Here is a 26,490-nt window from a genome sequence, read left to right on the forward strand (position 1 = left end):
AGGGTTTGATGATTGAGCATGAATCTGTTTGCACCAGCCAAAGATGCATTGGCCAGAGAGTAGGCATAACTCCCAGTACGCGAATGTTGCAGTTTGCATCCTATGTCTTTGACGCTTGTATTGGTGAGGCAATCGGAACTCTTACAGCTGGTGGCTGCCTTTGCGTACCGTCTGATGATGTCCGGATGAACGATATCAGCAATTTCATGGGCCAGTACTCTGTTAACACCGCCCTGCTCACACCGTCATTTATCAGAACGCTCAAGCCCGCCGACGTGCCTAGCCTCAGGGTTCTGATGCTTGCCGGTGAGGCTGTTGGGCGGGATATCTTGGATACATGGCTTCAGCCTGGCAAGATCCGTCTCTTCAACGGTTGGGGACCAGCGGAAACCTGCGTTTTCAGCACCCTCCACGAGTGGCAATCTCTCAATGAATCTCCACGCACCGTTGGGAGACCTGTTGCCGGTTTCTGCTGGATCGTCGACCCCAAAGACCCTGAGCGCTTAGCACCTATTGGCTGCCTGGGCGAAGTGATTATTCAAGGTCCCACGATCCTCAGAGAGTATTTGGCTGACAAGGCTCGTACTGCCGAGAGTATCTCGCCATCGCCAAGCTGGGCCCCGAGACGTGAGATGCCACGCTGGAACCGCATCTACCGGTCAGGAGATTTGTGCTACTACAATCCCGACGGCACGATTGAGTTTTCCAGTCGCAAGGATACTCAGGTAAAGATACGCGGTCTGCGAGTTGAGCTCGGCGAGGTTGAGTTCAGCATCAGAGCCGCGCTTCAAGGTGCCGCCCAGGTTGTTGTGGACGTGTTCAAGACAGACGCCGGCGCCGTCAATCTTGCGGCGTACTTCTGCTTCACCAACGACACGTACACCACAAACAAGTCTGGCAGCAACTGCAATGACATGTTCCTCCCGCTCACGGAAGATCTGCAACGTCGCATAAACCATGTTATGGGGGAGCTTACGGTCAAGTTACCTCGCTACATGGTGCCCTCTATTTTCATACCCTGCCGCTATATGCCGGTTATCACCTCTACCAAGATCGATAGAAACATACTCAAAAAATACAGCGCAGCGTTGCCGAGGGAGGACCTGACCAAGTATTCCTTGCAGGGGAGCAAGAAGCGTGCCCCGGAGACTGCCATCGAGAAGCAGCTTCAGCAACTCTGGGCAGAGGTACTGAAGATTCCCGCCGATTCGATTGGTTTGGATGACAGCTTCCTACGTATTGGTGGCGATTCCATTGCCGCAATTCGTCTTGTTGCCGTAGCTCGGGACGCTGGGATGAAGCTGACGGTCAGAGATATCTTTGACGACCCCAGACTTTCTGGCATGGGTGAGAGAGCTTTGGCCGAGGTGGACGATGACTGGCACTCGGACAAGTCGGAGATCGCCCCATTCAGCCTTTTGCCTGAGCAATTGCAAAACGCGATGAATCTTGAAGGGCCAATGGATGGTCTCAATGAGTCTGCCATGGTCATCCGCAAGTCGTGTTCACTCTCAAGCAGCCAAGTCATTGAGGATACCTACCCTTGCACCAAACTTCAGGAGGGCTTCGCGGCACTCGGTATCAAGCAGCCGGGATCTTACATTGGTAAATATGTGTATAGACTCCCGGAATACGTCGATATTGCCAGGTTCAAAGAGTCTTGGGCCAGAACTGTCGCTCTTTGCGGAAACCTTCGGACTAGAATCACATTCGCAGCTGGGCCTTCAGTCCAGGTCGTTGTCAAAGACGAGTTTGCCTGGGATACGACGGAGGATTCAAACCTCGTCGATGCAATTAATTCCCTACAGAGCATCCAGATGACTGAAGGATCAAGACTGTGTCGGTATGGTTTGGCCAAAGACAACAAGGGCCGATTGTACTTTGTCCTGGCAATTCATCACTCAATCTACGATGGCTGGACCATGCGCCTGGTCATCAACGCTATCAACCGTATCTACAAGAACGACAGTTCCCCAGCTCTTACGCCATATACTCAGTTCATTAAATATGCGATCAACATGGACGAGGGAAGCAGTGCCAGCTACTGGAAGACGCAACTTGTAGACGCTAAACAGGCCACATTCCCACCCATTCCCAGAACCCTCCCATCATCCGCGGGTGCCCAGGTTACTCGTATTTTGAGAGAGACCATTCAGCTCGACCGCTCAGTCAACTCATCTTCTTCGGTAACCAAAGCGACACTCCTTCGTGCTGCTTGGGCGGTTCTCCTTGCGCGATGCTGCGATACAGACGATATTTGCTTCGGAACTTCAGTATCTGGACGGCAAGCACCGGTCCATGGCATCGAAGCCATGGCGGGACCTCTCGTAGCTACTGTCCCGGTCCGGGTACGCCTAGACCCAGCCAAGAAGGTTTCTGAGTTCCTTCAGGAAATGCAGAAGCAGTCTACCGATATGGCAGCCCACGAACAATACGGTCTCCAGAAAATCCTCAAGGTCAGCTCAGACGCCCGCGACGCCTGTGAGTTTTCCAGTTTGTTAGTCGTCCAGCCTGCACAGCTGGTCAAGTTCTCCGAGGACGATTCTCAGAAGCCCATTCTTGAAAATGTTAGCTCGGAGTACTTTGGCCAGGAAGAGCTTCTGGAAGGCTACTTTAACTATCCACTCGTGGTCCAGGGTCTCGTGCATGAGACATCCGTAGAGCTTATGCTAGTTTACGACTGCCGCAGCGTCCCCGAACCTCGAGCCGAGGCAATCTCCCGACAGCTCAACCACATTGTCCAGCAGATGAACAGGGAGCTTGGCGTTCTCGGTGACATCGCTACAGCTGGGCCATGGGATCTGGAGCAAGCAATTGCGTGGAACAACCATGATACCGCAGGGCATGCTGTCGTTCATGCCTGCGTCCATGACTTTGTTCAGCAGCACGCAACCAAGACTCCGGATGCCCTCGCTGTTAATGCGTGGGATATGCAACTTACCTATGCCCAGTTGAACAGCGCCGCCAACAGACTAGCACATCACCTTGTTAATGAATACGACGTCAAAGTGGACGAGTTTATCCATGTCTGCTTCGAAAAGACAGCCTGGTTCTTCGTTGCAATCCTGGCCATCAACAAAGCCGGTGGTGCTTGGGTTCCGTTGGAGCCCTCCCATCCCGAACAACGCCAGATGCAAGTTGCCAAACAGACTGGAGCCCGATTGGCCTTGGCGTCGCCTACCAATGCTGCCAAATGCCATTCTCTGGTTGACCAGGTCGTCGTAGTTTCTGCCGATCTGGATATGGTCTTGAGTGATGAACACAGCCTTGACCCGCCGAAGCGCAACATTTCCCCGAGCAACGCTGCTTACGTTCTGTTCACTTCGGGCAGTACGGGAGTACCGAAGGGTCTGGTGATGGAACATGAGTCTGTATGTACCAGCCAGATCGCCATTGGAAAGCGCGTCGGCTTGCACCCGGGCGCTCGGATGCTTCAGTTTGCCTCTTACGTCTTTGATGCCTGCATTGGCGAAGCCATTGGCTCTTTCATAGCCGGTGCTTGTATTTGTGTGCCGTCTGAAGAGATTCGGATGGACACTTTCCGCCTCACAGAGTTTATCCGAGAGACAGACGTCACCTGGGCGCTACTGACACCAGCCTTCATCCGTACACTGCGGCCCAGCGATGTCCCCAGCTTACAAGTCCTGATGCTTGCCGGTGAGGCGGTAGGACGAGACATCCTTGAGAGGTGGCATGGAAAGGTTCAGCGTTTGTTCAACGGCTGGGGCCCAGCCGAGACATGCGTGTTCAGCACACTTCACGAGTGGAAATCTCCTTCTGAGTCACCCTTGACTATCGGTCGGCCTGTTGGTGGCTTCTGCTGGATCGTAGATCCGAACGATAGCAGTAAGTTGGCGCCAACTGGCTGCATGGGCGAGATTGTCATTCAGGGTCCGACTGTCCTCCGTGAATATCTCTCCAGCCCCGAACAGACGGCAAAATTTGTTGTCAAGAATCTCCCCAAATGGGCCCCACGGCGCTCGCTCTCCCGGTGGAAGCGATTCTACAAATCGGGAGATTTGGGTTTCTACAACGCGGATGGAACCCTCGAGTTTGCCAGTCGTAAGGATACGCAAGTCAAGATCCGCGGCCTTCGTGTGGAACTGGGAGAAGTTGAGCAGCACATCCGAGACCTCCTCCAACCCGTCCAGCATGTCATTGTCGACGTCTATAGGGCGAATGGCGTGGCGAACCTTGTCGCATTCTTCAGCTTTGGAGGAGGATCATCGAAGTTTGAGCCCGGGGAGAGCGTCTTTATGGCACCAACACCCGTGTTCGAAGAACGTATGACGGCTTTGCTCGGGCAGCTCAGCATCCGCCTCCCTCGTTACATGGTTCCCACCCTATTCATCCCCTGCCGATACATGCCAACCATTACATCGACCAAGGTCGACAGGAAGAAGTTACTCCAGCTAAGTGCCACTCTCACCCAGGAAGAGCTAACAGCGTATTCACTTAGCAACAGCAAGAAAAACCCACCACAGACCCCCAATGAGATCTGCCTCCAGGGTATCTGGGCCCAGATCCTCAAGGTTGACGCTGATTCCATTGGTCGCGATGACAGCTTCTTGCGTATTGGAGGCGACTCCATTGCGGCCATCCGGCTGGTGTCTCTAGCCCGTGAGGCAGGCCTTGAACTCAAAGTCCAGGATGTTTTTGATGACCCTCGCCTGAGTGCTGTCAGTAAGAGGGCCATCACTTTGGAAGAGCATGATGACGGCGGTGTCAACCCCATCGCCCCTTTCAGCCTTCTCGATGAGCCCTCTAGATCTATCATCACGGCCCAGGAAGATGCATCATTCCGCGCTCAGTGCGGTCTACCTAATGATGCCGTCATTCAAGACGCTTACCCCTGCTCTAAGCTCCAGGAGGGTCTCATTGCTCTCTCCGAGAAAGATCCTGGCACGTACATCGGAAGACACGTCTATAGACTTCCCAAATCTGTGGATTTGGCGCGTTTCAAAGGGGCATGGGAGAAGACACTGTCCCTTTGCGGCAATCTCCGAACCCGCATAGTCTTCTGCGAGAACAAGCATATCCAGCTTGTGATCGAGAATGATACAGAATGGGATGCGTTTGCGGACCATGATATCGACAGCGTCATTCGTCTTTCGAAATCTGCAAAGATGTCTTACGGATCGAAGTTATGCCGCTATTCTCTCGCCAAAGCAGATGACGGCAGCCATTACTTTTTCTGGACGTTCCATCACGCCATCAACGATGGATGGACTATGCGCCTGGTTATTGACTCTCTTCACGAGTCCTACCATGGGGCCAGCCCCCTAAGCCAACCACAGCCTCACTCCCACTTCATCGAATACGTGAAGAACATGGGTGAGGATGCTGCAGCGGTTAACTATTGGAGACAAGAGCTTGGAGGCGCTACCTGCGCTAGCTTTCCTCCCACAAAGACTATTAAATCGAAACACTCGAGCCGTTCTTTCAACAAAGTCATTGACCTTCCCGCATTCAGTACTTCCTCTTCTGTGACCAAGGCCACGATACTCCGGGCAGCATGGGCGATTCTCCTAGCTCGCTACAGCGATACTGACGATGTGTGCTTTGGGACAACCGTGTCTGGACGACAAGCCCCTGTCCGAAATGCGGAAACCATTACCGGTCCCCTGGTTGCTACTGTGCCTGTTAGAGTCCGACTCGACAAGAAGCAATCCGTGGCAGAGTACCTGCGCTCTGTTCAAAAACAGGCTTCTGACATGGTACCTTACGAGCAATTCGGACTCCAATCCATCTCAAAGCTGGGTAAAGAATTTGAGGCTGTGTGCAACTTTTCGAGTCTTTTCGCAGTGCAGCCGGCCCAACAACTTGCTGCCCCCGGTGACGGAGAGGATCCGCTTGTGGTATCCGCGAATGCCGACATCTATGGCTCGGACGAGCTTGTCCAAGGTTATTTTAACTATCCGCTTGTCGTTCAAGGCCTTGTTTACGGTGACCGGGTCGAACTGTCCCTCATATACGACACAGGTGTTCTCGGCGAATACCAGGTCCAAGCACTATCAAACCAGTTCAACCATATCGTAAGCCAGCTTCTCGGTGACGGTGCTGCCACTCTCGGTTCCGTGTCCGTGGCCGGACCGTGGGACCTTCACCAGGCCCTTTCCTGGAACACGGAGACGCCGGAACCAGTTCAGGATACCCTTCACGGCATGTTCCGCCGCCAGGCTGAGCGTTTCCCAGACAGGGAAGCCATTTACTCTTGGGATGGCAGTCTCTCCTACGCGGCCTTGGATGATGTCTCAACCCGCCTGGCCGCTCACATTATCGGCCTCGGCGTCCAGCTCAACACACCTATCCCGATATGCTTTGAGAAGTCCATGTGGGCTGTCGTTGCTATGCTGGGTATCCTCAAAGCAGGCTGCGCATTCGTGCCTCTTGACGGAACACATCCAATTGAGCGCCGCAAAGCAATCGTTGCGGATATAAACTCACCTATCGTGGTGGCGTCCGCGTCGATGGCAGCGTCAAATGTGACTCTTGGACCAAAGGTGGTGAGCGTGTCTCCCGAATTTATCGAAACACTGCCCGTTGCGAGGGACATTCATCCCCAGGCAGACAGTTCTCCGGAGATGGCATACATCATCTTCACATCGGGATCCACCGGTAAACCCAAGGGCATAGTCGTGGACCACAACGCCATCTGCACGAGCATATTGGCCCAAGGACGTGTTGCCGGGCTTGCAGACGGAAACGAGTGTCGATTCTTGCAGTTCGGAAACTACATTTTCGACGCTTGCATCACCGAGATATTCACATGTTTCGCGTTTGGAGGCACCACTTGCGTTCCGTCCGACGCACAACGTCTCCAAGATATCGCTGGCTTCATGACCGAGGCCCGTGTCACCATTACTGTGCTACCGCCCTCGTTCGTGTCGACTTTCAGCCCCGCCGATGTGCCAACCCTCAAAACACTATTGATTGGAGGTGAACCCGCAACCAGGGACGTTATTAAGACATGGCATGGCCATCTGAGGCTGATGAACGCCTACGGACCCGCGGAGACCTGCGTGTTTTGCACCCTGCATGAGTATCCCTCGCCGGATGCTTCGCCAGTAAACATTGGCCGGGGCTTCAGCAACCGCTGCTGGGTTGTCGAACCGGACAGCAACAGGTTGGCACCTATTGGATGCGTTGGAGAACTCATGGTAGAAGGAGATGCTCTAGCACGCGGGTATCTGAACGATGCGGCGCGTACAAAGGATGTGTTCTCTAATACCCTTGATCTGGCCTGGCTACCCCTTAGCCTTCGCGAGGCTTCTGATGGACGACGTTCCTATAGAACCGGTGACCTGGTGAGGCAGGAACCTGACGGTTCTTTGATATACGTCGGCCGAAAAGATATCCAGGTTAAGTTGAGAGGTCAGCGCATCGAACTCGCCGAAATCGAATACCATATCAAGGAGCTCTACCCCGACGTGTGCAATGTCGCAGCAGACGTTATTAAGCAAAGTTCAGGAGAACTTCTCGTTGCTTACCTGTCATTTGAGGATAACAAGTCAACCAAGGATTTGGACCAAAAGATTCTCTCCATCGACGGCGATCTGAAGGAGCGTCTCGCCAATCTATCGGAGGACTTGCGAGCAAGACTTCCTGGATACATGACTCCAGCACTCTTCATTCCCATCCGACAACTTCCAGTTTTCTTGGCCTCCATGAAGATCGACCGTAAGACGCTTCACGCTTTTGGCAGTAGCCTATCTCCTCGCCAATTGGCAGCTTTGTCCCTGGACGACCGAGTGAAAACCCAGCCTCGTACAGATATGGAGTTCCGTCTTCGCGATGTCTGGGCGCAGGTTCTAAACATTCAAGCCGGCGATATTGGCCTCAATGATAGCTTCCTTCGTATCGGAGGCGACTCGATCAGCGCCATCAAACTTGTTTCTCTCGCGCGGCAGTTCGGCATCGGACTAACAGCCGCGGCAATTTTCCAAGATTCAAGACTTTCGCACTTGGCCTCCGTTGCTACGTTGGAAGAAGAGGTTGTGAATGATTGTTCGCTGCCCTTTAGTTTGGTTCCTGCTGCAGACCGCTCAAGCATTGTATCTGAGGCATTGGTAGCCTGCAAAGTGTCCGATGAAGCCAACATTGAGGACATCTACCCTTGCACAAAGCTTCAAGAAGGTCTAATGGCACTTTCCGTGAAGCAACCCGGTTCCTACATGGCCACCTTCACATACCAGCTCCCAACCTTTGTCGATAAAGCCCGTTTCAAGCAGGCGTGGGAGGCAACTGTAGCATCTTGCGGCAACCTACGCACACGTGTTGTATTTGCAGCCGGGTCTTCTTATCAGGTTCTGCTCAAGGACGATGCAAGCTGGGACTCGGTAAAGGGCTACAGCACAATCTCTCATTGTGAAATGACATACGGTTCCAGACTCAGTCGCTATGCCCTCATGGAGAATAGCAGTGACAACACAACCCACTTTGTCTTGACCCTCCATCATGCCATCTACGACGGCTGGTCTTTCCAACTCCTCATGGAGACGCTGAAAAGCCATTACTATGGCAATTACATACCGGAGCTACCAGCCTACGTCGACTTTGTTCGCACTACGATCAAGCTCGATCAGGCGGCAAGTCGTGAGTTCTGGGAAGATCAGCTGCACGAGGCTAAGAAAGCAACATTCCCATCCCCATCCAACGCTCAGGTATTTGAAACTTTCACAAAATCACACACGGAGTGCCTTCGGAAGACTGTGAGCTTCCCTCGATCGACTGAGTCCAAGATAACAAAGGCGACCATTTTGCGCGCGGCGTGGGCGATGCTTTTAGCCCGCTACTCTGATTCTGATGACATCTGCTTCGCTACAACAGTGTCAGGTCGCCAGGCGGTTGTTGCAGGTATCGACAGGATGGCTGGACCGACTCTTGCGACTTTGCCCGTCCGTGTCCGGATTCAGGGTGAGCAGACGGTCCAGCAATATCTGAACGACGTGCAAGACCAAGCAGCAGCTACAATTGCACATGAACAATTCGGTCTGCAGGACATCTCAAAAATCAGCAATGACATCAAAGACGCCTGCGACTTCACCAGTCTCCTAGTCATCCAGCCCGGACAAGCCGTGAAGTTTGCCAACAATGACGGCAACTCGATCCTGATTGAGACCGAACAGCAGGATCTAGCGGCAGCTGGGGCGGCGGATGGACACTTTAACTACCCACTGGTGATGCAAGGGCAAATACTCGACGAAGAAGTGCAACTTCTTGCAGTATACGACTCATCTGTCCTCGCAGAGTCCCAGATCATTTTGCTTTGCGAAAGGTTCAACCATATTGCGCAACAGCTCATCGCACACCAGGACGAGACTCCCATCCGGGATATCACCATTGCTGGACCTAACGATCTGCAGCAGGCCATCGCATGGAATAGTGAGGAAACGGAGGTGGTTGATGCTTGTCTGCACAAACTCGTTGACAGGCAAGCTCGCTTAACGCCTAACGCACCCGCTGTCCATGGCTGGGACGCGACATTTACTTATGAGGAGCTGAATGGCGCGGCTAACCGGTTGGCTCATCATCTTGCGGCCTTCGGGGTACAACTGGACGAGTTTGTTCATGTGTACTTTGACAAGTCAGCATGGTATGTTGTAGCTATCCTCGCTATTAACAAAGCCGGAGGAACATGGGTTCCTCTTGATCCATCGCATCCCGAGGAGCGCCAGCGCCAGATCGTCTCACAAACTGGCGCAAGATTGGCTTTGACATCACCAGCCCATACGGCAACAGCTCGAAGGATGGTCAAGAGCGTCATCGAAGTCTCGCCTGCTCTAGACGAAAACCTCCTTAGATTTGCGCCGTCTTCCAACACCACCCTTTCAGCCCCAACCAACCTCGCGAGCCCAAGAAACGCAGCCTATGTGCTCTTCACATCAGGCAGCACAGGTGTTCCGAAGGGACTTATCATGGAACATGGATCTGTGTGTACGAGTCAGATTGCGATCGGAAAGAGGCTGCGAATCACTTCAGACGTGCGTATGCTCCAGTTTGCCTCGTATGTATTCGATCTATGCATTGGAGAGATTTTCTGCCCTCTGCTTCACGGCGCTTGCGTCTGCATCCCATCCGAGGAGTCCAAGATGGGCGACCTTGCCGGCTTTGTTCGTACCACGAATGCCAACTGGGCTATTTTGACGCCTTCTTTCGTGAGGACCATGCAACCAGACCAGTACCCTGGCCTGGAACTGCTAATCCTAGCCGGCGAAGCCGTTGGTCGCGATAATCTAGACACTTGGTTCGGAAAGGTGCGCCTTGTGAACGGCTGGGGACCTGCTGAGACCTGCGTTTTCAGCGCAATGCACGAATGGTCTTCTCTTGACGAATCGCCGCTGACCGTGGGACGTCCGGTGGGAGGACACGGCTACATTGTCGATCCTACCGACGCCCATAAGCTGGTCCCGGTCGGGTGTCTCGGAGAACTCGTTATCCAGGGGCCCACGATTATGCGTGAGTACTTGTCGGATGCCGAGCGGACAGCCGTCTCCGCCATCCCGGCGGCGGACTGGGTACCGAACAGCACGTCTCCGAGATGGGCTCGATTCTACCGTTCCGGCGATTTGTGTCGGTACAACGCCGATGGAACGATCGAGTATGTCACGAGAAAGGATACGCAAGTCAAGGTGCGAGGATTGCGTATCGAGCTGGGTGAGATGGAACAAAACATCAGGACGTATCTCGAGGGCGTGAAAGAAGTGGCCGTCGATGTGCTGCAAACCGGCAACGCCGTCCAGCTCGTGGCTTACTTTACCGTGGTGGACAATATGCCGAACACAACCATTGGTATCCCTTGTGAAGGTCTATTTTTGCCGCTGTCTGCAGACTTAGAACGTCGTGTGAACAGTCTGGTTGGCGTTCTTGGTGTCAAACTCCCTAATTACATGATTCCCGCCGTCTTTATCCCATGCAGCTACATGCCTTTTACGAGCTCGACAAAGCTCAACCGAAACCTTCTTCGAAGTCTCGCCTTGGAGCTCAGTTACAACCAGATCTCACGCTACAGTTTGTCAAGCAGCGAAAAGCATGCTCCAGAAACACCTGTAGAGTTCAAGATACGAGAGATCTGGGCAAAGGTTCTCGGATTACCAGTGGAATCCATTGGCCGAGACGATAGCTTTCTCCGAATCGGCGGTGACTCCATCGGTGCAATTCGTCTGGTAACCCTGGCCCGAGAGGTCGGCCTGGAACTGACCGTCAAGAACATATTTGATGACCCACGGTTGTCTGGAATGAGTTCTACGGCAGTGGAGATCGACTTGGACACTTCCAGGGACGTGGAATTGCAAGGTCACAACGATGTTGCTCCCTTCGACCTCCTGGAGCAACCCATTCGCGACCTCATGCAATCACATCCAGCTAACAATGACCTTCGCCAGTTGTACGGGCTATTGGAGACGGACGTTATCAACGATGCCTATCCCTGTACTCAACTTCAAGAAGGTCTCTTGGCCGTCGGAGAGCGCCAGCCTGGATCATACATCCTTAAGACTGTCTACAAACTCCCTGAGCAGGTAGACTTGGCCAAGTTCAAGGCCGCTTGGGAACATGTCGTTTCTGTCTGTGCCAACCTTCGTACGAGGGTCGCCATCTTGAAGGGAGAGACCATTCAACTCACCATCAAGGATGATGTCCACTGGGAAGCCAACGGCCAAGTCAACAACGACTTGGATTCTTTACTCCAAGGCATGAAGAATGTCCGCATGACCTACGGTTCACGGTTGAGCCGTTACGCTATCGCCCAATCTGAGGGCATCCACTACTTTGTGCTATTTATGCATCACTCGATCAGTGATGGGTGGACCATGAGAATCATCATGGAAACCCTCCACAACGCATACAACAATACGGAGATTCGGTCCCTCAAATCGTTTGCTGGGCTCGTCAAGTACGCGAGGAACCTTGACAAGGATGAAGAGGCTCGATACTGGAGAACACAGCTGCAGGATGCCCAGCGAGCTGCTTTCCCATCATCTACGGTGACCAAATCGAGCACCAGCCATGCCACAAAGTCTCTTAAATCCGCGATAGACTTCTTGCCGCTCTCAAAATCCTCCATTACGAAGGCCACTATTATCCGAGCTGCTTGGGCTATCGTTCTGGCACGGTACAGCGACACTGACGACATCACTTTCGGATCGACCGTCTCTGGCCGCCAAGCACCAATTCGGGGGCTGGACAAAATGGCGGGAGCCGCAGTCGCAACCGTACCGGTCAGGCAGAGACTAGACAAGTCAAACTCCATCTCTCAGTTCCTGCACAAGATCCAAGACCAGGCTGCCGACATGATTGCTCACGAGCAGTTTGGCTTGCGTCAGATCTCTGAGACGATTCCTGAAGCCAAAGATGCCCTGGACTTCTCTAGCTTGCTCGTTGTTCAAACAGCTGGAGAGGTCGACCCGACTACCGGTTTGGAGGATCACGTCTTGTCTCCCGTGGAACTCGCTCAGTTGACCCAGGAGTCGGATTTTGAGTTCCAAGGCTACTTCAACTATCCTCTTGTCGTCCAGGGACACATCGCCGCAAAGGTTGAGTTGCTTCTTGTCTATGACTCTAGCATTCTCGAAGATGCTCAGATGGAAGCTCTTTCATCACAATTTAACCACGTAGTTCAGCAACTGCTTACTCAAGACGAGACCGCCGGATCCCTCGGCAATATCTCCTTGTCTGGTCCTTGGGACTCGCAAAAGGTCATCCAGTGGAACGCATCTCCTCCCAAACTGGTCAATACGTGCATCCAGGATATCATCGCGACGCAGGCGGCCAAGCACCCGAACAAGGAAGCCATTGATGCTTGGGACGGAAATGCCACATACGCCCAACTCGAGGCTATGTCCACGACCTTCGCGAAGCACCTTATCCGTAACGGTTTGAAACCAGAAAGCCTGGTGCCTGTCTGCTTGGAGAAGTCTCTCTGGGCTTCCGTTGCGATGTTGGGCGTTTTGAAGGCGGGAGCTGCTATTGTTCCGATTGACCCATCTCATCCTGAGGAGCGTCATCGCGAGGTCATTGAGCAGACTCGAGCTCAGCTTATTGTTGCATCACCTTCTGCGATGGAGGCATGCGTCAAACTATCAGCTCGAGTTATTACCATTTCAGAGCCCGAGATGAATCATCTCATCATGGTGGAAACCAACGTGTACAGGACTGCCTTGCCAAAGACTCAAAGCGATGACCCCGCATATGTCCTATTCACATCTGGTTCGACGGGCAAACCCAAGGGCATCGTTGTCCAGCACCACGCCATATGCTCGAGTTTGACCACTCAGTGCAAGGTTCTAGGCCTATCCGAGTCTAGCCGTGTTCTACAATTCGGCAACCACATCTTCGATGCGGTGATCACTGAGATATTTGGCACCTTGGTCTTTGGCGGCACTGTCTGCACGCCGTCAGAGGCATCGCGTCTTCAGGACATCCAGGCTTACATCAGAGAGACCAGCGTCAACTTTGCCCTTCTCACGCCCTCCTTTGTCAGCACATTCAATCCAGCAAACGTCCCAAGCCTCGAAACCCTTGTCTTGGTAGGTGAGGCTCCGACACCGGATGCCATCAGTTCGTGGTACCCCTATGTCAGGCTTCTCAACGGATACGGACCGACGGAAACATGCGTTATCTGCGTGATCCACGAGTATCCATCGATTGATGCGTCACCTAGGACCATCGGTCGTGGCTTCAACAACCTCTGCTGGATCGTGGAGCCAGATGATCATACCCGCCTTGCACCCGTTGGATGCACCGGTGAGCTCGTCGTCCAGGGCTACGCCTTGGCACAGGGTTACTTGAACGATGAGGCCCGGACCAAGCAGTCCTTTGTTCCTGGGGATGCCGAAGACCTCCGGATGTACAAGACTGGAGATCTTGTTCGATACAACTCCGATGGTACAACTGAATACGTCGGTAGACGCGATGGCCAAGTTAAGCTCCACGGCCAACGTATTGAACTAGGAGAAATTGAGCACAGTATCAAGGAGGCATGTCCCGAGGCGGAACATATCGCTGCAGATGTAGTCAGCAGAGACTCTGCGAAGCTTCTCATCGCATTTGTGTCATTTGCAGATGTCGCCACTACGGATTCTGATATCTCTAGCAACAGCCGTTTGGTTTCCATGAACAACTCGCTACAGACCCGCGTGGCAGGTATCCTTGACCACCTCCGAGTTAAGCTACCGTCATACATGGTGCCGAACGCTCTCTTGGTTTTACGGGACATGCCTTTCAACACGTCTATGAAGCTGGACCGCAAGAATCTCCGCACCTTGGCTGCTGGTCTCACCACCGATGAGCTCAAGGCCTACACCCTCACCCGTCAAGAAAAGGTGGAGCCCAAGACCGACATGGAGGTCCGCATGAGGGAGCTTTGGGCCCAAGTCCTGGGTATTTCTGCAGACTCGATTAGCAGAACGGACAGCTTCCTTGGCATTGGTGGAGATTCGATTTCTGCAATCAAGCTCGTCACACTCGCTCGCGAGAGCAGCGGCATTGCCATCACTGTGGCGTCTATCTTCAAGAACTCGCGTCTTGACAGCATGGCTGCAGCTGCTGGAGTCGTCGAGGGTATGTCAGAAGCCAGATTGCCGATCAGACCATTTGCTCTTTTGCCATCCTCCAAAGTGGATAACTTCATCTCCGAGGTTCAAGAGCATTGCGGCTTGTCCGATGCCAGCCAAATTGAGGACATTTACCCCTGCACTAGCCTCCAAGAGGGTCTGATTGCGCTGGCCGTCAAGCAGCCTGGATCGTATATCAGCAGATTCGTCTATAAGATTTCAGATGGCGTCGATATGGCCCGGCTCATAAGCGCTTGGGAACGTACTGTCTCCGCCTGCAAGATCTTGCGGACTAGGATCGCGCTTCTAGACGATGCAGTGGTGCAGGTTGTAGTTGCAGATGAGCCTGTTTGGGAGACCTTCGGCGCCGAAAACAACCATTTGACGCTGAAGAAGACACTTTCTGAGATGACCAAGATCGAGATGGGTTACGGGGCAAGACTCTGCCGTTATTCACTGGCCAAGGGTGAAGACGGAGCAAACTATCTCGTCTGGGCCCTTCATCATGCCGTCTTTGACGGTTGGACCACTCGTTTGATTGTCGAGACATTCCATCAGGCATACTATGGTACCGACCTGGGTACGCCCCCGCCGTATGCCGACTTCATCAGGTATACCATGGACCTCGACGCGGAAGATTGCAGCGAATACTGGAGAAACGAGCTGCAGGATGCCAAGCGTGCGATTTTCCCTCCCACTAAGGCGGGACCTGGAGGCGCAAGTAGAACTTTCCGTCATCGCCTTGCCATGCCAAACTCTACCGGAACTTCAATCACGAAGGCGACTATCCTCCGAGCCGCCTGGGCTATTGTCCTGGCTCGATACTGCGCGTCGGAAGATATCTGCTTCGGAGCGACCATCTCCGGACGCACTGCGCCCGTTACCGGAGTCGATAGCATTGCCGGCCCGATTATTGCGACGGTCCCTCTCAGGGTGAAGGTTGACAGCGAGAAAGCGACGATATCTTCATTCCTTAACAGCCTTCAGGACAAGGCCATGGACATGGTTCCATTTGAACAGTTTGGTCTCCAAAATATTACCAAGTTAAGCCAGGAGGCGAAAGAAGCATGCGAGTTTAGCAGTCTCTTGGTTGTCCAGCCTGTTGCAGACCTCCTGTTCTCTGATAACCCAACGAAGCCCGTCATCGAGCATGCCGACGCTGACGAGCTTACCTCCGAGGCATTGGATGGTTACTTCAACTACCCCCTCGTCGTCCAAGGCCATGTTCACCGCAACAGGGTTGAGCTAGCACTTGTATATGATCCTGAAGTGCTCTCCAGTGCGCAGATTGACTGTCTTGCACATCAATACGACAATGTTGTCCAGCAACTGCTCAAGCAAGACGAGACTCCTCTCGCCGACGTGGTCATCACGAGCGCGCTTGATGTCCAGCTGGCTCAAGAGTGGAACAGTCGCGATGTTCCAGACATTGTATCCTCTTGCTTCCATGCTATTTTTGAAGGGCAGGTTAGGAAGCAACCCAACGCGCCAGCATTGTACGCGTGGGATGCGCAGTTTACCTACCGCGAGCTGAACATAGCCGCGAACAAGCTTGCTTGGCATCTCATCAAGAGTTGCCATGTCAGGAGGGGCGACATAGTCCACACATGCTTCGAGAAATCCGCGTGGTTCTTCGTTGCCATGTTGGCTATCAACAAAGCCGGCGCCGCGTGGTCGGCGCTGGATCCGGGACACCCGTCTGATCGCCATCGCCAGATCACCGGGCAGACGGGGTCAAGGCTCACACTGGCCTCGCCTTCTACCCACGACATTTGTATGGGACTCACAGACGACGTCCTAGTGGTCTCAGAGGCCCTAGACCGTACCCTGGGCGCGTCTCTCGGTCTTCACACCCCGAAAACCGGCGTTTCGCCCGACAATGCCGCATACATCCTTTTCACCTCTGGCAGTACCGGTGTCCCTAAGGGTTTCGTGATGGAGCATGAGGCGGTTTGCAGCAGTCAAATCGCGATTCTTAAGAGGTTGGGAATGCGTGCAGATGCGAGAATGCTGCAATTTGCATCCTACGTCTTCGATGCCATTATTCTAGAGTCGGTCGGCACTCTCATTGCTGGAGCCTGTATCTGCGTCCCTTCAGACCATATGCGGATGAACAACCTTACGGAGTTCATGAGGGATGCAAATGCTACCTGGTCGCTTCTTACCCCGTCCTTCTTGCGTACCCTTACGCCAGATGACCTGCCCAGCCTCAAAGTGTTGATAGCCACCGGAGAAGCCGTGGGCAAGGACATCGTCGATACGTGGCATGGCCGAGTACGTCTCTTCAACGGCTGGGGCCCTGCCGAGACCTGTGTGTTTAGCACACTTCATGAATTCAGCCCTACTGATTCTTCACTTACCATTGGCCGTGGTGTCGGAGGTTTGTGTTGGATCGTCGAGCCCAAGGACCCTCGACGTCTGGCGCCGACTGGTTGCATTGGCGAAATCGTCATACAAGGGCCGACCCTGTTACGTGAGTATCTCGGCAATAAGCAACTTACAGAGCAAACCACGGTTCGGCCACTCCCTGGCTGGGCACCCCGCCGTGAGCAACCTCGCTGGAATCGATTCTACAAGTCTGGCGATCTCGGTTTCTACAATAAGGCCGACGGCACCATCGAGTTTTCCAGTCGCAAGGACACGCAAGTTAAGATTCGTGGTCTGCGTGTTGAGTTGAGTGAAGTCGAGCATCACGTCCGCGCGGCTCTTGAAGGTGTCTGCCAAGTGGCCGTGGACGTGTTCAAGACTGAAGCCAGCACCAACCTGGTCGCATACTTCTGCTTCAACAATGATACTCAGGCTTCTAGTCTGGAAAGCCCCTTCATGCCCATCACTAGCAGCCTCAAGAGAACCATTGCAACCATGGCTGGTCAGCTGGCTGTGCGTTTGCCTCAGTACATGGTGCCGACGCTTTTCGTACCCTGCAAACACATGCCCGTCATCACATCAACGAAATTGGACAGGAAGAAGCTCAGGAGCCTTACCGCTGCTCTTGACCAACAGGAACTCGTCATGTACTCGCTGGCAGACGGGAAACATCGCCAGCCTGAGACCGAAAGTGAAACTCGGATGCAGAAGCTCTGGTGCGATCTCTTGGGCCTACCAGTAGAGATGGTTGGCCGAGACGACAGTTTCCTCCGCATTGGAGGCGATTCCATCTCGGCTATTCGTCTGGTCTCTGCCGGTCGTAAGGCCGGTTTCGCTTTCTCAGTCAAGGACATTTTTGATGACCCTAGACTTTCGGCTCTAAGTCTGAAGTTGAAGGCAACCGACAGCGAGGATAGTCAAGTCGTCGAAGACAACACTCCCTTCAGCTTATTGACAAAACCAATTCAGGATGTCGTGAGGCATCACTCTGCGGGTAATAGCCCATCTGTCGACGGCCAAGGTTCAAGCCCATCTCTCCGCGATATTTGCAACTTGTCGCAGAATGCTCTCATTGAGGATGCCTACCCCTGCAGTAGACTGCAAGAAGGCCTGATGGCGCTCGCGGTCAAGCAGCCCGGCTCTTATGTAGCGCGCCATGTCTACCGGTTGGGAGACGTCGATATGGCCAGGTTCAAGTCTGCTTGGGAGAAGACAGTCTCTTTGTGTGAGAACCTGCGCACCAGAATTGTACTTTTCCAGGGCGAGTCTATCCAAGTTGTTATCACAGACGATATTGTCTGGGATACAGAACACGACAGCAACAAAACCATGGGCTACGGCTCTAGGCTTTGCCGCTACAAGATCATTCAAGGCGCAGACGGTAGCAATTACTTCATCTGGACCATTCACCACGCCATTAACGATGGCTGGACGGACCGGATGGTCATGGAAACCCTACACCAAGCCTACCGCCACCCCGACCGCAAAATCCGGGCACCGGCTCCGTACTCCAGGTTCATTCGATACATGCTTCACCTGGACCATGAAGCCGGGTCTAGATACTGGGCTGACCAGCTCCGCGATGCAAAGAGAACACATTTCCCGGTAACGCGGTCCGCGCCCCTGCCGGTCACTGAAAGTACGGAGACCATCACGACCCGTATATCAAAGACTAGCATCGCCTTCCCGGAGTCTTTAAACAACCGCGTGACCGCGGCCACTGTCCTTCGCGCAGCCTGGGCTCTTGTCCTCTCTCGCCACACTGACTCGGAGGATGTCTGCTTCGGAACCACCGTCTCCGGCCGTCACGCCCCGTTGGACGGAATTGAAGATGTAGCGGGACCCGTCGTTGCTACGGTTCCCGTCCGAGTCCGGATCGACCGGCAACAGTCCATCACTGGCTTCCTGGACCAAATCCAAAGCCAGGCCACGGGCATGGTGGCACATGAGCAGTTTGGCCTGCAGAATATTGCTAAGCTGAGCCCCGAGGCTAGAGATGCCTGCGATCTATCTAGCCTGTTTATCGTGCAGCCTGCACAGCAGCTTCAGTACACGGCAGCTGACTCTGCTTCCCCGTTCCTAGAGGCTGCTGCTGATAATGAGGATATGGCGAACATGTTTGAGGGTTCCAGCTATGTCAACTACCCTTTCGTCTTGCAGGCACATACCTATACCGGCCGTGTTGAAATCGTCGTATTTTACGATACAAAACTCCTCGAGGAGTCCGAAGTTCAGACAATCGCACACCACTACGAGACTGCCGTGCAACAGCTCTTGTCTCATGACGGCCACGGGTCACTTGAGACGGTTAGTCTTACGGGTGCGAAAGATATGGCGCAAATCATGGAGTGGAACAACATAGTTCCTCGCCTCGAGCAGACATGCGTGCATGATCTGTTCCATATGTCTTGCGCTGAGAACCCAACCAAGGACGCCGTTGCCTCCTGGGACGGAACTCTCACCTATGCGGAGCTGGACGTTCTATCCACCAAGCTCGGTAAGTACCTTATGGACCTTGGTGTTGGTCCTGAGACGGTTGTGCCGTTCTGCTTCGACAAATCCATGTGGGCAGTCGTGGCCATGATGGGCATTATCAAGGGCGGCGGCGCCTTCGTACCCCTCGACCCGTCGCACCCACCATCACGCCATGAGGCAATTCTGCGTCAAGTCGGTGCTACGATGGTACTCACTTCGACTAAAATCGCTGCTTCATTCTCTGGAAGAGTCCCAATCGTCATCCCGCTCTCTCACGAATTCTTTTCCGGGAAACGTGTTCTCCGTCTGCCGCCCCTTTCTGTTTCCACGACCGAGATCATCACACCCGCGGCCCCTCACAATATGGCCTATATTATCTTCACCTCCGGATCAACTGGAACTCCTAAGGGTATTATGGTTGAGCATGCCGCGCTGTGCTCGAGCATCGTTGGTATCAGCAGCGAGTTTGGAGAAAGCCTTGGCTCCCGCGTGCTGCAGTTCTCAAGCTACGTCTTTGATGCCGCTGTCATTGAGATCCTTGGCACTTTGGCATACGGAGGAACTATTTGTGTGCCATCCGATACTCAAAGACTACAAGATATTGCCGGCTACGTCACCGAAGCCCAAGTAAACATGGCTATTGTTACCCCATCGTTCGCGAGCACAATCCACCCCGACACAGCGCCATCAGTGCGGACTTTGGTCCTTGTTGGCGAGGCGTCCAATGAGGAGGTTGTACGGACTTGGACACGAAAAAACGTTCGTCTTCACAATGGATACGGTCTATCCGAGACCTGTGTTGTATGCACAACCTACGACTTTGGAACCGCTGCAGACTTGGGCCAGAATGCCACCACCATTGGCCGTCCGTTTAATGCCAGATGTTGGATTGTCGAGCCCGACAACCACAATGTTTTGACTCCACTGGGATGTATCGGTGAGCTTGTCGTCGAAAGCTATGCCCTCGCCCGCGGCTACCTCAATGATGAGCAACGAACAAAGAGACTGTTCCTCAAAAAGACTGCTTGGTCACCGACTCAGCAAGATGCCAATGGACCAAGGTTATACCGCACCGGAGACTTGGTACGGTACAACTCGGACGGCACAATTGCCTTCGTTGGTCGTGCCGATACACAAGTGAAGCTTCGTGGCCAGCGTATCGAGTTGGCGGAGATCGAGCACCACCTCAAGAATGCCTGCGTCGAGACCTGCCATGCGGTTGTCGATATCATTCACCGTGACTCCAACGAGACTCTAGTTGCGTTCCTCTCCTTCACTGACATTGAACAGGGCTTTGAAGATACTGACATACAGGTTCTGCCCATGGAAGGTGCTCTTCAAGAACGCCTGTCCAAAATGCTGGGTGATCTTCAGGCCAAGCTCCCAAGATACATGGTTCCCGGGCTTCTGCTGCCTCTGAGCAAAATGCCCTTTAGCACGTCTATGAAGCTCGATAAGAAGAAGTTGCAGACGATCGCCAAAGATCTGTCGCAGGAGCAGCTTGCCACGGTCTCCAACCTGATCAGCCACCGCGAAATTGTTGCTCCAACGACCGAAATGGAGTTCAAGCTGCGTGATCTCTGGGCAGATGTACTCAAGATTCGTCCTGAAGGCATTAGTAGACACGACAGCTTCTTGCGCATCGGTGGGGACTCCATCTCAGCCATCAAACTTACAACCCAGGCGCGTCTCCACGGGATTGGCCTCACAGTGGCATCCGTGTTCAAGGACTCCCGGCTCGACATCATGGCCGCCAACGCTGAGATTCTAGAAGACGCAGTGACCATTCAGGCAGAGCCATTCAGCATGCTTCCGATGCCTGAGGTCGACCTCGCCATATCTCATGCCGCCGAGCAGTGTGGCCTCCCTGTTGACGCAATTGAAGACGTCTACCCCTGCACTAGGCTTCAGGAAGGTCTCATGGCACTGGCCGTCAAGCAACCAGGCACCTACATCGCCCGTTTCTTCTTCCGGTTGGCTGAGGATGCGGATATTGACCGATTCAAAGCCGCCTGGGAGCGGACCGTTGCGCTCTGCGGAGTCTTGAGAACCAGAATTGTCTTTTACAAGGGCTCGTTCTACCAGGTTCTGGTTAAAGACGACATCGATTGGACGACAATGGGATCCGCCAATATTGAAGCCTCGCAAGTGTCCAAGAATGCCCGAGAAGTTGAAATGACGACTGGCTCAAGGCTTTGTCACTACGCCCTGAGCAAGGCGCAAGATGGATCGACACACTTCACTTGGGTCATCCACCATGCTGTCTACGACGGTTGGACCGTTCGGTTGATTACGGAAGCTCTCTACCGGGCCTACCACAATATGGAAACAGCCGATTCTACTCCCCGACCGTATTCAAGCTTCATCCAATATGTCAATGGCCTGGATGTCGACGCCGGGGCTGAATACTGGAGATCTCAGCTGCAAGACGCGAAGCGCGCCACTTTCCCTCCCCCTAGTCCGCCAACAGCTGCTGCATCAGGCGTAGACTCCAGTCGCTCCCTTAACCAGACTGTAAAGTTGCCCACTATGGGAACCGAATCTTCCATCACAAAAGCCACGATACTTCGCTCAGCGTGGGCTCTTCTGCTCTCGCGCTACTGCGACAGCGATGATGTGTGCTTCGGCACGACTATTTCTGGCCGACAAGCCCCGGTTGCAGGTATTGAGTCTATCACAGGTCCTATCATCGCAACAGTACCACTGAGAGTGCGACTTAACGGGCGCCAGCAAAAGACAGTATCAGAGTACCTTCTCGATGTACAGAACCAGGGCGTCGACATGGTACCGTACGAACAATTCGGACTACAGTCTATCGCCAAGCTCAGCCCCGAGGCCAAGGACGCATGCGACTTTAGCAGTTTGCTCGTCATTCAACCCATGCCTCACTTGACATACTCGGGTGAGTCTGGCGCGCTTCTGGAGTCATCGGGATCCCGAGAAGACGCCATGAAGGAGCTCCAGGGATACTTCAACTACCCCCTTGTGGCTCAGGGCCATATCCACGACGATAAGGCCGAGCTCGTTCTCATCTATGACTCTCGTGTCTTGTCCGAGAGCCAAGTTGCAGGTCTTTCTCGGCAGTATGCCCATTTGGTGCAGCAACTTGGCTCCGCAAACTCAGACAAACCACTGGCGGATATCGATCTGGCAGGCCCTTGGGACCTTCAGCAAGCGCTCGAGTGGAACAATACTGAGCCTAACGTGATTGACGATTGTGTGCACCACTTCATAGAGCGACATGCCCGGAACGCGCCTAACTCTCTCGCCGTGAGTGCTTGGGACGGCGAGCTTACTTACAGCCAACTGAACACTGCGGCCAACAGGCTCGCGGCGCATCTCGTGACAGACTTTGGTGTGGCCAATGACGATATGGTACATGTCTGTTTCGAAAAGTCAGTCTGGTTCTTCGTGTCTATTGTTGCGCTTAACAAGGCCGGATGTGCCTGGGTTCCTCTCGAGCCGTCCCATCCCCTTGAGCGACAACGCCAGGTTGCCAGCCAAACGGCCGCCAACCTTGCACTATCCTCTCCTTCCAATGCCGCCATGTGTGCTGAACTGGTTCCGCGCGTCCTCCAAGTATCCTCGGCACTTGACGACAAACTTCTTCAATCCAGCTCGAACCCAGCCTGCTTGATGGGTCGTGGAATTACCTCAAGAAACGCTGCTTACGTCCTGTTTACCTCGGGCAGTACCGGCACACCCAAGGGTTTGGTCATGGAGCATAGGTCCGTCTGTACAGCCCTAGTCGATATCGGCAAACGCGTAGGAATTCATTCCGGAGCTCGCATGCTCCAATTCGCGTCCTACGTCTTCGACGCTTGTATTGGAGAGGCTCTCGGTGCTTTCATCGCTGGCGCGTCTATTCATGTCCCCTCTGAGGAGATGCGCATGAACTCCATCAGGGAGTTTATCAAAGAACACAATGTGACTTGGGCGTTATTGACCCCTGCCTTCATCCGAACACTTCAGCCCGAGGACATCTCCTCACTACAGACTCTAATGTTAGCTGGCGAGGCCGTCGGCCGTGATATTCTCCAGAAGTGGTTCGGAAAGGTTCGCCTCTTCAACGGCTGGGGCCCTGCCGAGACGTGCGTCTTCAGCACGGCGCATGAATGGAAATCAGCCACCGACTCGCCTTTGACAATCGGTAAACCCGTGGGCGGCCTTGTCTGGCTTGTTGACCCAGAGGATCCTCAACGCTTGGCGCCTATCGGATGTGTTGGAGAAGCCGTCGTTCAAGGCCCAACTATCCTGAGGGAGTACCTCTCTAACCCGACAAAGACTGCAGAGTCTACGGTCACATCCCTTCCACCGTGGGCGCCGCGTCGACACCAACAAGGGTGGAATCGCTTCTTCAAAACTGGTGATCTAGGATGTTACAACCCAGACGGTACCATCGAGTTCATTAGTCGCAAGGACACACAAGTCAAGATCCGAGGATTCCGAGTAGAGTTGGAAGAGGTTGAAGGCGCTGTTCGCGACTCTCTTGAGGGCGTTCGACAGATTGCAGTTGATGTCTTCCGTGGAGAAACCGCGGGAGTTCATCTTGTTGCGTACTTCTGCTTCAGTCATGCCACCCATACGACAGGCACCAAGGCCGGCGATGAACAGAAAGACGTCTTCACGCCTCTGACGCCGGATCTCCAGCGCCGAATCTCAGCCATGACCTCCGCACTCAGTAGAAAGCTGCCTCAGTATATGGTTCCTACGCTGTTTGTACCTTGCCAGTCTATGCCAGTCATTTCCTCGACCAAGCTGGACAGAAAGACCCTCCGTGCTTTAACTGCGGCTCTTGAAAGGGATGAGATTGCGCAATACTCTCTTATCAGCGCGGAGAAGCGAGCGCCTGAGACCCTGCTGGAGAGCCAGCTGCAGCAAATCTGGGCAGAGGCCCTCGGTATTCCGGCCAAGACTATCGGTCTGGACGACAGCTTCATTGCGCTGGGCGGTGACTCCATCGTGGCTATTGCAGTCACAACAACAGCCCGGGAGCAAGGCATCCTACTAACCGTGGCGGACATGTTCAAAGACCCTCGCCTCTGTGCGGTGGCTGCAACAGCCAAGCTTGTATCGACCGACCTGCCAGTGGACGATGGAAAGCCTTGGAGTTTACTCCCTCCCAGTGAGCACGATTCTGTCAAGGAGACGGCCGTTGAGCAATGCAAGGTCCATCCTCGCCGCATTGTCGATGCGTTCCCATGCACCGGCATCCAAGAAGGCCTGATCACACTTGCGGAGAGATACCCAGGCTCCTACATGGCTCGCTTCAACATCCCCCTTCCGACGATTGTGGACCTTGAACTCTTTAAAGAGGCCGTGGCTTGTATGGTACGCGCATGCGAGAACCTTCGCACCAGGTTCATCATGACCGCGCAGGGCCCCCGCCAGATTATCGTCCATGAGGCAGTGGCATGGCAGAACCACGAACCAGAGCCTCTCTCTGAAGTCGCTGCAAGGGGACCTCCTACGGTGGGCTATGGCACACGTCTATCCTTCTACACCTTGGCTTATGAGGGCGATGATGTTTGCATGGTTTGGGATATACATCACTCCATCTTTGACGGTTGGACGCTAGGTCGCATGGTCCAGGTCCTCCAGGACGCCTGCGCCGGCAACAAAATCACTCAGCCTTTGTCTTACAGCAAGTTCGTCAGTTACACCAAGTCTTGCACCCCCGATCGGGCGCGTGAGTACTGGCTCTCTCAGCTGAGTGGCGCAGACCCTGTTGAGTTCCCTGTTGTTCCCGCTGGTATATCTGAAGTCCGCTGTGACGGAGCCGTCCTCCGCAATATCAATGTTCCGGAAAGACCAGGTTCCAGCATCACTACTGCCACTGTTCTACGAGCTGCTTGGGCTGTTGTATTGTCGCGGTACAGCGGCAGTGCCGGAGTTGTCATGGGCAGCACGGTCTCCGGTCGCGGAGCTCCGATCCCGGGAATCCACAATATCCTCGGCCCCACTATCGGCACCGTCCCGGTACATGTTCAAGTCAACGCATCCGACCGTGTTTCCGACTTCTTGGATGGCGTGCAAAGCCAGTCCAACGCCATGATTCCTTTTGAGCACACTGGTCTGCAGACGATTGCCAAGTACAGCCCGCTCGCCCGCGACGCGTGTGATTTCAAAAACCACCTTGTTATCCAGCCATCTAGCAAGGCAGCTAATGCGCCTGAGACCAGCATCAAGCTCAACGACATGACCGCCGGAAAGAACGACAGCTACGACGTTTATACTCTCGTCTTCCAGTGCATGATAGGCGAGAAGAGCTTGGTCGAGATTATGGCATCGCACGACACCCGCGTCATTCCAACGGCAATGATGGACCGCATCTGCGACCAGTTCGCCCATGTCGTCAGGCAGTTGTCCACCAACGACCGCAGCCTCCATCTCTCAGACGTGGATCTTTGCGGACCGGAGGATCTAAACCAGATCACGCAGTGGAATGTGACAGAACCTCCTACTGCTGTTCGCGAATGCGTCCACGAGATGATCACTAGACGCGCCGCCTCCCAGCCCAAGCACCCAGCTGTTGATTCTTGGGACGGTCAGCTTACCTACGCTGAGCTGGATCAGCTTTCCAATAAACTTGCGGCACATCTGCGTTCTCTTGGCGTCTGTTCGGAGACCTATGTACCGACCTGTTTTGAAAAGTCCAAGTGGGCGACAGTCGCGACGCTGGCAGTGCTCAAGGCCGGCGCAGCGTTTGTTCCTCTCGATCCTACCTATCCAGATTCACGCCGCCATCAGCTCGCAGAGCAGGTGGGCGCACAAGTTATTCTTGTCTCTCCAAAGACGGAATCGTGCTGTGCCGGCACGGCGCCGACTATTGTTTGTGTTTCAGAAACCCTCATGTCGGGGCTGCCGAACGTGGTTCCCAGCTCATCGAACGCAACCCCCGACAACGCTGCCTATGTCATTTTTACCTCTGGGTCCACAGGCAAGCCTAAAGGCGTTGTCATCGATCACCTCGCGCTCTGCTCCAGCATCATGGGCCACGGACCCGCTTACGGACTAACACCGTCATCGCGAGTCTTGCAGTTTTCCAACTACGTGTTTGACGGTAGCTTAAGTGAGATCTTGACGCCGTTGGTTT

The 26,490-nt window shown here is 53.9% G+C and overlaps 1 protein-coding gene across 1 annotated transcript in view; it reads left to right on the top strand.

Moving 5' to 3' along the window:
- The window catches only part of CTRU02_209148 (NRPS protein), a gene marked incomplete at both ends in the record, with an annotated part of 38,088 nt that overhangs the window by 2,527 nt on the left and 9,071 nt on the right, over positions 1 to 26,490 (top strand). The window contains 2 exons of the mRNA XM_070205214.1: positions 148 to 14,559; positions 14,617 to 26,466. Coding sequence (XP_070061289.1) covers positions 148 to 14,559; positions 14,617 to 26,466 — 26,262 coding nt within the window. The remainder of the gene's footprint in view (positions 1 to 147; positions 14,560 to 14,616; positions 26,467 to 26,490) is intronic.

Source organism: Colletotrichum truncatum (genome assembly GCF_014235925.2).
Source record: "Colletotrichum truncatum strain CMES1059 chromosome Unknown Contig_0005, whole genome shotgun sequence".
Lineage (NCBI taxonomy): Eukaryota > Fungi > Ascomycota > Sordariomycetes > Glomerellales > Glomerellaceae > Colletotrichum > Colletotrichum truncatum.